Source organism: Dromaius novaehollandiae, unplaced genomic scaffold (genome assembly GCF_036370855.1).
Source record: "Dromaius novaehollandiae isolate bDroNov1 unplaced genomic scaffold, bDroNov1.hap1 HAP1_SCAFFOLD_185, whole genome shotgun sequence".
Taxonomy (NCBI): Eukaryota; Metazoa; Chordata; class Aves; order Casuariiformes; family Dromaiidae; genus Dromaius; species Dromaius novaehollandiae.
Genome location: NW_026991367.1, coordinates 23,499 through 36,416, shown reverse-complemented (window position 1 = coordinate 36,416; position 12,918 = coordinate 23,499). Strand labels below are relative to the sequence as shown.

At 73.1% G+C, this 12,918-nt stretch overlaps 2 protein-coding genes across 2 annotated transcripts in view; both read left to right on the top strand.

The window, feature by feature from the left end:
• The first annotated feature begins 1,278 nt into the window (after positions 1-1,278).
• LOC135326060 (proteasome subunit beta type-6-like) lies at positions 1,279-4,989 on the top strand. The gene is made up of 6 exons (XM_064503926.1): positions 1,279-1,461; positions 2,128-2,195; positions 2,453-2,584; positions 2,844-2,973; positions 3,838-3,982; positions 4,769-4,989. Exons 1-6 carry the CDS (start codon positions 1,330-1,332, stop codon positions 4,903-4,905), a joined length of 744 nt encoding a protein of 247 aa, XP_064359996.1. The 5' UTR covers positions 1,279-1,329; the 3' UTR covers positions 4,906-4,989.
• A 1,023-nt stretch (positions 4,990-6,012) lies between these two features.
• The window catches only part of LOC135326059 (misshapen-like kinase 1), a 29,348-nt gene continuing 22,442 nt past the window's right edge, over positions 6,013-12,918 (top strand). Inside the window, exons 1-9 of the mRNA XM_064503925.1 lie at positions 6,013-6,192; positions 7,284-7,349; positions 7,482-7,538; positions 7,666-7,791; positions 8,732-8,842; positions 9,527-9,617; positions 11,078-11,208; positions 11,794-11,848; positions 12,090-12,168. Of these exons, the coding sequence (XP_064359995.1) occupies positions 6,136-6,192; positions 7,284-7,349; positions 7,482-7,538; positions 7,666-7,791; positions 8,732-8,842; positions 9,527-9,617; positions 11,078-11,208; positions 11,794-11,848; positions 12,090-12,168 (773 nt within the window). The 5' untranslated portion in view covers positions 6,013-6,135. The remainder of the gene's footprint in view (positions 6,193-7,283; positions 7,350-7,481; positions 7,539-7,665; positions 7,792-8,731; positions 8,843-9,526; positions 9,618-11,077; positions 11,209-11,793; positions 11,849-12,089; positions 12,169-12,918) is intronic.

Here is a 12,918-nt window from a genome sequence, read left to right as displayed (position 1 = left end):
CTGGGGGTCCGGGGGGGTCGCTGACGCCCCCCCGGACCCCCCCTGTTTCCACATGTGCCGCCCGTCGCCGGGGGGGCAGCGGCTGCTGGCGGAGCTGCGGGCCCCCCCCGCCCTGCGCCCCACGCGCCGCCCCACGGCGCTGACCACCGTCTTCCGCGGCCCCCCCCCCCCCCGTGAGTGCCGGACGCCTGGGCCCCGCGTGGCGGGGGTGGGGGGGCTCCCGGACGCCTGGGCCCCCACAGGGGGGCACCTCGCTGACCCCTGCCCCTCTTCCCCCCAGAGCCGCCGCGAGGCCCCGGAGCCGGGGGGCGGGGGGGGGTCGCAGCCGGGGGGCCCCCCCCGACCTGAGCCGCCCTCGGCCGGACCCGGGGACCCAGGCGTCCGGGTGACCCCCAACCCCGGGGGCCCAGGCGTCCGGGTGACCCCCAACCCGGGGGGCCCAGGCGTCCGGGTGTTCTCCCGCACCATGGACCCAGGCGTCCGGGTGACCCCCTGTAATGGGGGCCCAGGTGTCCGGGTGACTCCCCGTCCTGGGGGCCCAGGCGTCCGGGTGACCCCCTGTAATGGGGGCCCAGGCGTCCGGGTGACCCCCAACCCCGGGGGCCCAGGCGTCCGGGTGTTCTCCCGCACCGTGGACCCAGGCGTCCGGGAGTCCCCCACCCCGGGGGCCCAGGCGTCCGGGCCCCCCCCCATCCTTGGGGACCCCCCTGACAACCCCCGGCAGGAGCCGGGACAATAAAGCGCTTGATTGACAGTTGCGTCTCCGCCCCCTGGTGTGGGAGGAGCCATGGGGGCGGGGCTGGGTGACGTCATTGGGGGGGTGCTGTCCGCGTTGGGTGACGTCACGCTGCACAACGGGGGTGATTTGGGAGCGCTGGGGCGGGGTAGGGAGCCGTGAGGCAATGTGATGATGTCATACATCACAATGACGTCACACGGAGTATTCGCACTGCTGCTTGTTAAGCCTTATGATGTCATCATGTGGTACCACATGATGATGTCATAACCCCAGGCCTAGAATACGACTTTAAGCACAGCAGGTGACGTGTCAGAGACTACGCTGGTGACGTCATGCCGACGCAAAGGCACCTCAGTGAAGGTGTTGCCGGCTGCCACGCTGTCGCCAAGAGCGGCCGGCCGGGGCGTCGCGAAAGCGCGGTGCCACTCCGCCGTAAAGCAGCGCACAGGAGGGGGAGGGGGTGGAGGGGTGCGCGCCACTCTGCCGCCAAGCGCGGCCGGCCGGGGCGTCGCGAAAGCGCGGCGCTGCCCCGCCGCAAAGCGCCGCCCGCGCGCGCGCGGTACGTCGGCGCCGCAAAGCGCGGCGGGAAGATGGCGGCGGTGACGGTGCGGGCGGGCGCGGCGGCGCCCTGGGCCGGGGCCGGGGCCGGGGCCGGGGCCTGGGCCGGGCCGGGCCCCGCGGCTCTGCACCGCGACTGGACCGCGGAGCCCGTCAGCACCGGCGTGAGCGGGGCCGGGGCCGCAAGGGCGGCGGGGAGCCGGGGGCTGGGGGGCAGGAGGGACCGTGGGGGGGGCTGTGGGGCAGGAGGGGACCTCATGAGGGAGGTTATGGGGCAGGAGGGACTTGGGGGGGAAGCAGTGGGGCAGAAGGGACCCTGGGGGGGGCAGGAGGGGCTTCATGGGGGGGCTGTGGGGCAGGAGGGACCCTGGGGGGGAGCCGTGGAGCAGGAGGGGGCTTCATGGGGCGGCTATGGGGCAGGAGGGTCCGGGGAGGGGGCTGTGGGGCAGGAGGAAGCGGAGGAGGGACTGTGGGGCAGGAGGGGGCCTCGTGAGGGCGGTTATGGGGCAGGAGGGACCGTGGGGGGGGCCTGTGGGGCAGGAGGAGGCTGCATGAGGGGGGCTGTGGGGCAGGAGGGACCGTGGGGGGGGAAGCTGTGGGGCAGGAGGGACCTGGGGGGGGGGGCTGTGGGGCAGGAGGGGGCCTCATGACGGGGGTTATGGGGCAGGAGAACTGGGGGGGGGGGTCGGGAGGGCTCCTCTCTGCAGCCGTGGGGCAGCGCAGGGGGTTCCAGGCAGCCGTGGGGCAGCGCAGGGGGTTCCCGGCGGCCATGGGGCAGCCCCACGGCGGGGCCTCACCCCGCCCCCCCGCTCCCCCCCCCCCCCCCCCAGACCACCATCATAGCCGTGGAGTTCGACGGAGGCGTCGTCATCGGGGCCGACTCGCGGACCACCACGGGGTGAGTGGGGCCGTCGCTAGGGGCCCCCCGTTGCCGGGGGCGTCGCCAGGGGCCGCCTGTTGCCGGGGCCGCCTGTTACTAGGGGCTCCCCGTTGCCAGGGATACCATCACCAAGGCAACCCGGGCACCAGGGTGGTCACTGGGTGCCCCCCCCCGGCGTCGATGCCATTGGGGGGGGGGGGTCTCCGGGGCTGTCGCCAGGGCGGTCGCCATGGCGATGTCACCGGGGTGGTCGCCATGGCGATGTCACCGCGCAGGTCGTACGTGGCCAACCGGGTGACGGACAAGCTGACGCCCATCCACGACCGCATCTTCTGCTGCCGCTCGGGCTCCGCCGCCGACACCCAGGCCGTGGCCGACGCCGTGGCCTATCAGCTGGCCTTCCACAGGTGGGGGGGCGCCGTGGGGCGCGGGGGGACGCTGTGGGGCGCGGGGGGACGCTGTGGGGCGCGGGGGGACGCCGTGGGTCTCAGCCCCACACGTGCCCCCCAGCATCGAGCTGGAGGAGCCGCCGCTGGTGCGCACGGCCGCCAGCCTCGGGGATGGGGACACTGTGGGGCGCGGGGGTCGCCGTGGGGCGGCGCCGTGGGGCGCGGGGGGACGCCGTGGGGCGGCGCCGTGGGTCTCAGCCCCACACGTGCCCCCCAGCATCGAGCTGGAGGAGCCGCCGCTGGTGCGCACGGCCGCCAGCCTCTTCCGGCAGAGCTGCTACCGCTACCGCGAGGAGCTCAGCGCCGGCATCATCGTCGCCGGCTGGGACCGTCGCCGCGGCGGCCAGGTGAGACCCACGGCGCGACCCATAGCGCGACCCACGGCGCGACCCACGGCGCGACCCACGGCGCGACCCATAGCGCGACCCACGGCGCCCCGGCCCTGCCCCACGGTGTGACCCGCAGCGACCCCCGCACCCCACGGCAGCCCTGCTGGGAACAAGGTCACTGGGGGGGGGCGTCCCCCAGCCCCGCCCCACGGCGCTCTCCTGCCCCACGGCGTCCCCCAGCCCTGCCCCACAGCGCTCTCCAGCCCCACGGCGTCCCCCTGCCCCATGGCGTCCCCCTGCCCCACAGCACCCCCCAGCCCTGCCCCATGGCGCTCTCCAGCCCCACGGCGTCCCCCAGCCCTGCCCCACGGCATCCCCCTGCCCCATGGTACTCTCCAGCCCCATGGCATCCCCCAGCCCCACGGCATCCCCCAGCCCTGCCCCATGGCATCCCCCAGCCCCACGGTGTGCCCCAGCCCTGCCCCACAGTGTCCCCCTGCCCCACAGGCACCCCCCAGCCCCGCCCCACGGCGCTCTCCAGCCCCACAGCACCCCCCAGCCCCGCCCCACAGGCACCCCCCAGCCCACTGAGACCCTGCTGCCCCCATGTTGCCCCCCACGTCCTCCCCGAGGCGCCCTCCGCCCCCCACGGGCCCCCCCGAGCCCTCTGTGCCCCCCACATTGGCCCCCTGCCCCCCATGTCCCCCCATATCCCCCCCCCCCTCACCTTTGCCCCCCCCCCAGGTGTACGCGGTGCCGCTGGGGGAGCTGCTGGCGCGGCAGCCCTTCTGCTCGCCCCTCGCGGTGCTGCCGGCCCCCCGTGCCCCCCCCGTGCTCCCCCCGCGCCCCCCATGCCCCCCCCTCACCTCGTGCCCCCCCCAGGTGTACGCGGTGCCGCTGGGGGGGCTGCTGGCGCGGCAGCCCTTCTCGGTGGGCGGCTCGGGCAGCTCCTACGTCTACGGCTTCGTCGACGCCGCCTTCCGCCCCGGCATGAGCCAGGCCCAGTGCGAGGAGTTCGCCGCCCGCGGTGGGGGGGCCCGGCGCCCGCGGGGGGGGGAACGGGGGGGGGAATGGGGATGGGGGGCCCAGGCGTCCGGGGGGGTTGTGGAGAGGGGAGGGGGCCCAGGCGTCTGGGTGGGGGGGGGAATGGGGATGAGGGGGCCCAGGTGTCCGGGGGGGTTGTGGGGAGGGGAGGGGGCCCAGGTGTCCGGGGGGGGGGGGAATGGGGATGAGGGGGCCCAGGTGTCCGGGGGGGTTGTGGAGAGGGGAGGGGGCCCAGGCGTCCGGGTTGGGGGGGGGAAATGGGATGGGATGGGGGGGAATAGGGACGAGGGGACCCAGGCGTCCGGGGGTAGGGGTTAGAGATGGGGGGGGCCCAGGCGTCCGGGTGGGGGGGGGGAATGGGGACAAGGGGACCCTGGTCTCGGGGGGGGGGGGGTTGGAGATGGGGGGGGCCCAGGTGTCTGGGCGGGAGGAGAAGGAATGGGATGGGGGGGGAGAAATGGGGACAAGGGGGCCCAGGCGTCCGGGCAGGGGGGGAAGAAGTGGAATTGGGGGGGGGGGAATGGGGATGAGGGGGCCCAGGCGTCCGGGGGGGGCGGGAATGGGACAAGGGGACCCAGGCATCTTGGGGGGGGGTGTTTTTTGGGTGGGGGGGGTCGCAGGGCCCCAGGTGTCTTCAGAGGGGGAGGTTGCGTGGGCCCAGGTGTCCGGGGGGGGGAGTTTAGGGGGGGTCGCGGGGCCCCGGTGTCCAGGAGGGGGGGGGTCGCGGGGCCCCGGCGTCCGGGCCTCACCGTGCGGCCCCCCCCCGCAGCGCTGGCGCTGGCCATGGCGCGGGACGGCTCGAGCGGCGGCGTGGTGCGGCTGGCGGCGGTGACGGAGCGCGGCGTGGAGCGGCGCGTGCTGGCGGGGCCTGACCTGCCGGGGGGGGACGGCGGCCCCCCGCCCTGAGCGGGGGCTCGTTAACGGGGGGGGGGGGTGAGATTAACCCCCCCCCGGCTGCTGCTGAGCAGGGCAATAAACGCACTGACCCCCCCCCGCCTCCGCTCTCTGCATCGACCCCCCACGTTCCCCTTCCACCCCCCCCCCACTGGGGTCCCCCCCATCCTCCTCCCCGGACGCCTGGGCCCCTGGAGGCCCCCCCCGATGCCACTGCCCCTTTTCCCCCCCTTTTCCCGGCATATTGGGGTCCCTCTGTGCCCCCCCCGGTTTTGGGGTCCCCCCTTTGCTCCCCTCGGTGGGATCCCCTTGTGCCCCAGCTGCCTCCGTCCTTGTGTTGCTCCCCCCCCCCCGAAAACCCTCACTGTCCGGCTCCCGGACACCGGGGCCCCTTTCCCCCCCTTTTCCCCCTCAGGTGTTGGGGTGCCCCCTCATTTGCCCCCCCAGATCCCCCCCTGCCCCTTCCCACACTCATTCATTGGGGTTGCCCCTCACTTTTGGGGCCCCCCCCGGATCGTGGGACCCCCCTGGACATCGGATCCCCCCTTTTCCCGGCCACCTGGGCCCTTTTCCCGCCCATTTTCCCCCTCAGGTATCGGGGTGCCCCCTCACTTCCCCCCCCCGACCTGGGTCCCCCCTACCCCTTCCCACCCCATTTTGGGGCTCCCCCTCACTATTGGGCCCCCCCCCCCGAGCTCAGCCCCCTCCCCAGACCTCAGGGCCCCCCCCCCGGATCTCGGGGACCCCCCTGGACCTCGGGGTCCCCCCTTTTCCCGGCCACCTGGGCCCCTTCCCCGCCCCCCCCCCCTCAGCCGCTCCCCCGTGACGTCATCGTCTCCACACGCGGCGGGGAGCATAAAAAGGGCGGGAACGGCCGCGCCCTCGCGCCTCGGGCGGGCGCGCGCCGCCACCCCCCCCCAGTTCCGCAGCGCGCATGCGCCGCGCCTGTTCCCGGCGGCTCCGCGCCTGCGCAGTGCGACGCCTCCTCCCCCCCTCCCGCGGCGCCGCGCCTGCGCAGTGCGACGCCTCCGCCCCCTCCCGCGCTGCCGCGCCTGCGCAGTGCGCCGCCTCCGCCCCCCCCCTCCCGCGCCTGCGCAGTGCGGTGGGTGGCGGCGCGGGCGCTGTCAGTCGGTGGCGGAGCCGCGGCCGCAGCGGGGCCGCCCCGGCCCGTCCCGTCCCCATGGGGCCCCGCTGACCCCCCCCTCCCCTTCCCCGTCCCCCCCTCCCGCCCCCGCCGCCGCCATGGCGGACCCCGCCCCCGCCCGCAGCCTCGACGACATCGACCTCTCCTCCCTCCGGGTGAGCGGGGCAAAGGGCGGCGGGAGCGGGGGGGGCCGAGGGCGCGGGGGGGGCGGGCCCGGGGGCAAAGGTCACGGCAGGGACACCCCCCCCCGAGGCCTCCGAGCGGGACCCGCCCCCCCCCCCCCCCCCGGGCTGGCGGGGTTTCACCCCGGGTGGCCTCCGCCAGGGCGTCCCAGTGCCTCCCAGTATCTCCCAGTATCCCCCAGGGCCTCTCAGTATCCCCCCGGACTCTTACTGGTGAGCTGGAATGAGCTGACACCCCACGGAGACCCTCCCTGGCCTCCCCCAGTGCCTCCCAGTATCCCCCAGTGCCTCCCAGTATGCCGTCAGTCTTTTACTGGTGAGCCAGAACTATCTGCCACCCTGTGGAAACTCCCCCAGTGCCTTCCACTGTCCCCTCAGCTTCTTACTGGTGAGCCAAAATGACTTGCCACCCCGTGGAGACCCCCCTGGGCTCCCCCAGTGCCTCCCAGTATTTCCCAGTGCTTCCCAGTATCCCCCAGTACACCCCACAGGCGGGATAAAAGAGCTTCATTGCCTTCCAGTTTTCTCCAGTGTCTCCCAGTACTCCCCAGTAGCTCTTCTAAGGTGTTTCGAAGGGCTTTGTTTCCTCCCAGTGCCCCCCCAGGCCGGGCAGTGGGACTGAGCCCCCCCCCCCGGGCTCCCCCAGCCCCCCCGGGCTCCCACCTTGTGGGCCCCCCCCCCCAAAAAGGGGGGCTCTGCCTGCGGGGGGGGCTCTGCCCTTGACCCAGGCTGGAAGTGGGTCGCGCTGGGGGGGGTCCCGGGGACGCTCCCCCCCCCGTTGTGTCCCGCCGGCAGGAATCGGGGCGCCCCCCCCCCGCATCTGCAGCCCCCCCGTTGCCCAAACTTGCCACATTTGGGCCCAAAACCCCGTGTCGGGGGGGGCGGGGGGGGCGCCGGAGGGGATTAGCCGGGCTGCTAATTAGCTCGGCGGCTCCCGGGGGGGCGGCAGGACGCGCCGACCGCGTTTCGCGGTTATTTATACGCACGGGGGGGGCCGGGGGGGGGGGCCCGGACGCCTGGGCTCCTCCGGGTGCCCTCCGCGACCCCCCCTTCCCCCCCCCCAGGACCCCGCTGGCATTTTCGAGCTGGTGGAAGTCGTCGGCAACGGGACGTACGGGCAGGTCTACAAGGTGAGCGGCGCACACGCCTCGCACACGCCTCGCACACGTGCCGGCCGGCCGCAGCTCGGGGGGGGGGGTCAGGAGCCCCCCGGACGCCTGGGCCCCCGCTGACACCCCCCTTCTCCGCGTCCCCCCCCCCAGGGCCGGCACGTGAAGACGGGGCAGCTGGCTGCCATCAAGGTCATGGACGTGACGGAGGTGAGCGGGGAGGGGGACACGCGTGCGGCGGCGGGGGGACACGCGTGCGGCGGCGGGGGGACACGCGTGTGACAGGGGGGGACACGCGTGTGACGGGGGGGCCCTGCACACGCGTGTGGCGCCGCAGGACGAGGAGGAGGAGATCAAGCAGGAGATCAACATGCTGAAGAAGTACTCGCACCACCGCAACATCGCCACCTACTACGGCGCCTTCGTCAAGAAGAGCCCCCCCGGCAACGACGACCAGCTCTGGGTGAGCCCCGGGGGGGTCTGGAGGGATCCGGGGGGGATTTGGGGGGATCTGGGGGTGATTTGGGGCTTTAGGGGGGGATCTGGGGGTCCAGGGGGGATCCAGGGGGGCATTTGGGGGTCTGGGAGGGGGATTTGGGGGCGATCTGGAGCTTTAGGGGGGATGCGGGGGTCCAGAGAGGACCCAGAGGGGGATTTGGGGGTCTGAGGGGGGGATTCGGGAGTGATCCAGGGCTTTGGGGGGGATCTGGGGGTGCAGGGGGGATCCTGGAGGGATCCCGGAGGGATCTGGAGAGCACACAGGCAGATTAGGGAGGATTTGGGGGTCCTAGGGGGGACCTGGGGAGGGACTTGGGGGCCTGAGGGGGGGATTTTGGGGTGATTTGGGGCTTTAGGGGGGATCTGGGGGTCGAGGGGGGATCCCGGAGGGATCTGCAGAGGATGCGGGGGTCTGAGGGCCGATTAGGGGGGATTTGGGGGTCCTGGAGGGGAGCCCAGGGGGGGATTTGGGGGTGTGAGAGGGGATCTGGGGGTCCAGGAGGGATCCAGGAGGGATCTGGGGGGCTCTCAGAGGGATCTGGGGATCCAGGGGGGGATCTAGGAGACATCTAGGGTGGACATAGGGGGTTGAGGGCAGATAGAGGGGCCTGGGGAGGGTCTGGGGGAGATCCAAGACGAATCTGGGGGGATCTCAGAGGGATCTGGGGATCCGGGATGGGGTCCAGGAGGGATCTGGGGGATCTCAGAGGGATCTGGAGATTCTGGGGAGGGATCTAGGAGGGATCTGGGGGTCCAGGGGGGATCTGGGGGGGATCCAAGAGGGATCCGGGGAGGACGCAGGGGCCTCGGGGGGATCCGTGGGGCTGGGTTGGATCCGTGGGGCCAGGAGGGGATCCGTGGGGATCCGTGGGGCGGCGCTGACCCCCCCCCCCCCGCCCCCCCAGCTGGTGATGGAGTTCTGCGGCGCCGGATCCGTCACGGACCTGGTGAAGAACACGAAGGGCAACGCGCTGAAGGAGGACTGCATCGCCTACGTGTGCCGCGAGATCCTGCGGGTGAGCAACACGCGTGTGCGGGGCGTCACGCGTGTGCCCTGTCCACCCCCGCATCGCCTACGTGTGCCACGAGATCCTGCGGGTGAGCAACACGCGTGTGCGGGGCGTCACGCGTGTGCCCTGTCCCCGCCCCGCATCGCCTATGTGTGCCGCGAGATCCTGCGGGTGAGCGACACGCGTGTGCGGGGTGTCACGCGTGTGCCCTGTCCCCCCCGCATCGCCTACGTGTGCCGCGAGATCCTGCGGGTGAGCGACACGCGTGTGCGGGGCGTCACGCGTGTGCCCTGTCCCCGCCCCGCATCGCCTACGTGTGCTGTGAGATTCTGCGGGTGAGCGACACGCGTGTGCCCCGTGCTGCATACATGTGCAGGGCGTGTGCAGGACCTGGTACACGCCACATATAAGCCATGTGCATGGTGTGTGCAAGGCTTGGCGTGTGCGGCACGTTCAGCTTCTCACACGTGTGCGTGGCGTGTGCGGGGCCTGGCGCATGGGGTGCCCGTGTGCGTGGCTCACGCGTGTGAGTGCCGTTCTCATGCCTCACACATGTGCGTGGCGTGGGCAGGGCCTGGCGTGTGGCGTGTGCGCGGCTCACGCGTGTTCACGGTCCCGCGGGCAGGGCCTGGCGCGTGCCGTGTGCGTGGCGTGTTCAGCGGCTCACACGCGTGTCCTTGGCGTGTGCAGGGCCTGGCGCACCTGCACGCGCACCGCGTGATCCACCGCGACATCAAGGGCCAGAACGTGCTGCTCACCGACAACGCCGAGGTCAAGCTGGGTACGTCCCCGCCCAGTGCTCCCAGTACGGCCTCCCAGTGCTCCCAGTATAACCTCCCAGCGCTCCCAGCACTCCCAGTACGGCCTCCCAGCGCTCCCAGGGCTCCCAGTATGAGCTCCCAGGGGTCCTAGTGCTCCCAGTACGGTCTCCTAGCGCTCCCACAGCTCGCAGGGCTCCCAGTGCTCCCAGTATAAGCTCCCAGCGCTCCCAGCACTCCCAGTACAGGCTCCCAGCATGAGCTCCCAGGGCTCCCAGTACGGTCTCCTAGCGCTCCCACAGCTCCCAGGGCTCCCAGTGTGGCTTCCCAGTGCTCCCAGTACGGCTTCCCAGTGCTCTCAGTATGGGCTCCCAGTGCCCCCAGCGCAGGCTCCCAGTTTGGTCCCAGGGAAACACGCCCCCCCGCCCCGCCCAGCTCCCAGTCTGTCCCAGTTGGGCTCTAAACGTCCTCCTGGGTTCCCAGTGACCCCCCCACATCCCCAGTGCCTCCCAGTCTCCTCCCAGTGCCCCCAACACCTCCCCCAGTGTCCCCAGCACCCCCAGTCCTCTCCCAGTGCCTCCCAGTCTCCTCCCAGTGCCCCCAACACCTCCCCCAGTGTCCCCAGCACCCCCAATCCTCTCCCAGTGCCTCCCAGTCTCCTCCCAGTGCCCCCAACACCTCCTCCAGTGTCCCCAGCACCCCCCAATGCTCTCCCAGTGCCTCCCAGTCTTTTCACAGTGCTCCTAACACCTTCCCCAGTGCCCCCAGTGCTCCCCTAGTGCTCCCAGTGCCCCCCAATCCCCTCCCAGTGCCCCCCAACATCTCCCCCAGTGTTCCCAGCACTCCCCCAGTTCTCTCCCAGTGCCCCAACACCTTCCCCAGTGCTCCCAGTGCCCCCCAGTCTCCTTCATGTGCCCCCCAGGGCTCCCCCAGTGCCCCCCAATCCCTTCCCAGTGCCCCCAGCACTCCTCCAGTCCTCTCCCAGTGCCCCCAATCCCTTCCCCGTGCCTTCCAACACCTTCCCCAGTGCACCCAGTGCCCCCCAATCCCTTCCCAGTGCTTTCCAACACCTTCCCCAGTGCACCCAGTGCCCCCCAATCCCTTCCCAGTGCTTTCCAACACCTTCCCCAGTGCACCCAGTGCCCCCCAATCCCTTCCCCGTGCCTTCCAACACCTTCCCCAGTGCACCCAGTGCCCCCCAATCCCTTCCCAGTGCCCCCCAGTACCTCCCCCAGACCTTCATCGGCACACTGTGCCACATGGGACCCCCCCGGGACCCCCCCAGGGCCCCCCCAGACCCCCCCCAGCGCCGTGTTCCCCCCCCCGCAGTGGACTTTGGGGTCAGCGCCCAGCTGGACCGCACGGTGGGCCGCCGCAACACCTTCATCGGCACGCCGTGCCGCGTGGGACCCCCCCGGGACCCCCCCGGGACCCCCCAGGGCCCCCCCAGACCCCCCCCCAGCGCCGTGTCCCCCCCCCGCAGTGGACTTTGGGGTCAGCGCCCAGCTGGACCGCACGGTGGGCCGCCGCAACACCTTCATCGGCACGCCGTACTGGATGGCGCCCGAGGTCATCGCCTGCGACGAGAACCCCGAGGCCACCTACGACTACCGGGTGCGTGTGGCCCCCCCACCCGGACGCCTGGGCCCCCCGGGGTGGGGTGGGGCGACCCCAGGACGCCTGGGCCCCCCAAAGAGGCAGGGGGCACCCGGATGCCTGGGTTCCTGAAGGGGGGGCGACCCCAGGACGCCTGGGCCCCCCAAAGAGGGGGCACCCGGACGCCTGGGTCCCGCCGGGGATGGGGGGGTGCCTGGACGCCTGGGCCCTTGAGGGGGGGTTCACCCAGACCCCCAGGGCCCCCAAGGGGGGTGCCCCCCGGACGCCTGGGTCCCGCCAGGGATGGGGGGCCACCCGGACGCCTGGGCCCTCTGAAGAGGGGCCACTCAGACACCTGGGTCCCTGGAGGGGGGGGCACCCGGACGCCTGGGCCCTCTGAAGGGGGGGCACCCGGATGCCTGGGTCCCGCTGGGGATGGGGGGGCTCCCGGATGCCTGGGCCCCTGGACGGGGGGGCATCTGGACGCCTGGGTCCTGCTGGGGATGGGGGGGGGCTCCTGGACGCCTGGGCCCCTGGACGGGGGGGCTCCCGGACGCCTGGGCCCCCCCGCGCCGGGGTTCACGGCGGCTCCTCTCCCCGCAGAGCGACATCTGGTCCCTGGGCATCACCGCCATCGAGATGGCCGAGGGGGCGCCGCGTGAGTGGGGGGGGCCGGGCCCCGGACGCCTGGGCCCCTGGGGGAGGGGGAGGGGGGCTCCCGGATGCCGGGGCCCCCGGGGGGGTGGTGGGACGGGGCTCCCGGACGCCGGGGCCCTTGGGGGGTTGGCAGGGGCAGGACGGGGCTCCCGGATGCCGGGGCCCCTGGGGGGGGGTGGCAGGGGCAGGACGAGGCTCCCGGACGCCGGGGCCCCTGCCCACGCCCCCCCGCCCCCCCGCAGCGCTCTGCGACATGCACCCCATGCGCGCCCTGTTCCTCATCCCCCGCAACCCCCCGCCCCGCCTCAAGTCCAAGAAGTGGTAGGTGTGGGGGGGAATTGGGGGGCACGGGGGGGCCCCTGGGTGCTCTGGGGGGTGAACGGGGGCAAATGGGGGGTCCTGGGGGGCCCCTGCGTACAATGGTGGGACATGGGGGGCCCCTGGGTGCTCTGGGGGGAAATGGGGGGTCCCGGGGGGCCCCTGGGTGCTCTGGGAGGGAAATAGGGGGACCTGGGGGGTCCCTGGGTGCTGGGGGGGGGAGGATAGGGGGTCCTGGGGGGCCCCTGGGTGCAATGGGAGGATGAATGGGGGGAAATGGGGGGCCCTGGGTGCTTTGGAGTGGAAATAGGGGACCTGGGGGGGGGCCCTGGGTGCTCTGGGGGGTGAATAGGGGGACATGGGGGGGTCTCTGGGTGCTGGGGGGGGGGAAATGGGGGGACCTGGGGGGCCCCTGGGTGCTTTGGGGGGGGAAATGGGGGGTCCTGGGGGCCCATGAGTGCAATGGGGGGACATGGGGGGCCCCTGGGTGCTTTGGGGGGGGGAAATGGGGGGAAAAGGGGGGTCCCTGGGTGCTGGGGGGGGGAATGGGGGGTCCTGGGTGGTCTCTGGGTGGACCTGGGGGGCCCCTGGGTGCTCTGGGGGGCTGAATGGGGGCAAATGGGGGGCCCTTGGGTGCTGAGGGGGAAAAATGGGGGGACCTGGGGGGCCCCTGGGTGCTCTGGGGGGGGGGAAATGGGGGGAAAAGGGGGGTCCCTGGGTGCTGGGGGGGGGGGAATGGGGGGTCCTGGGCAG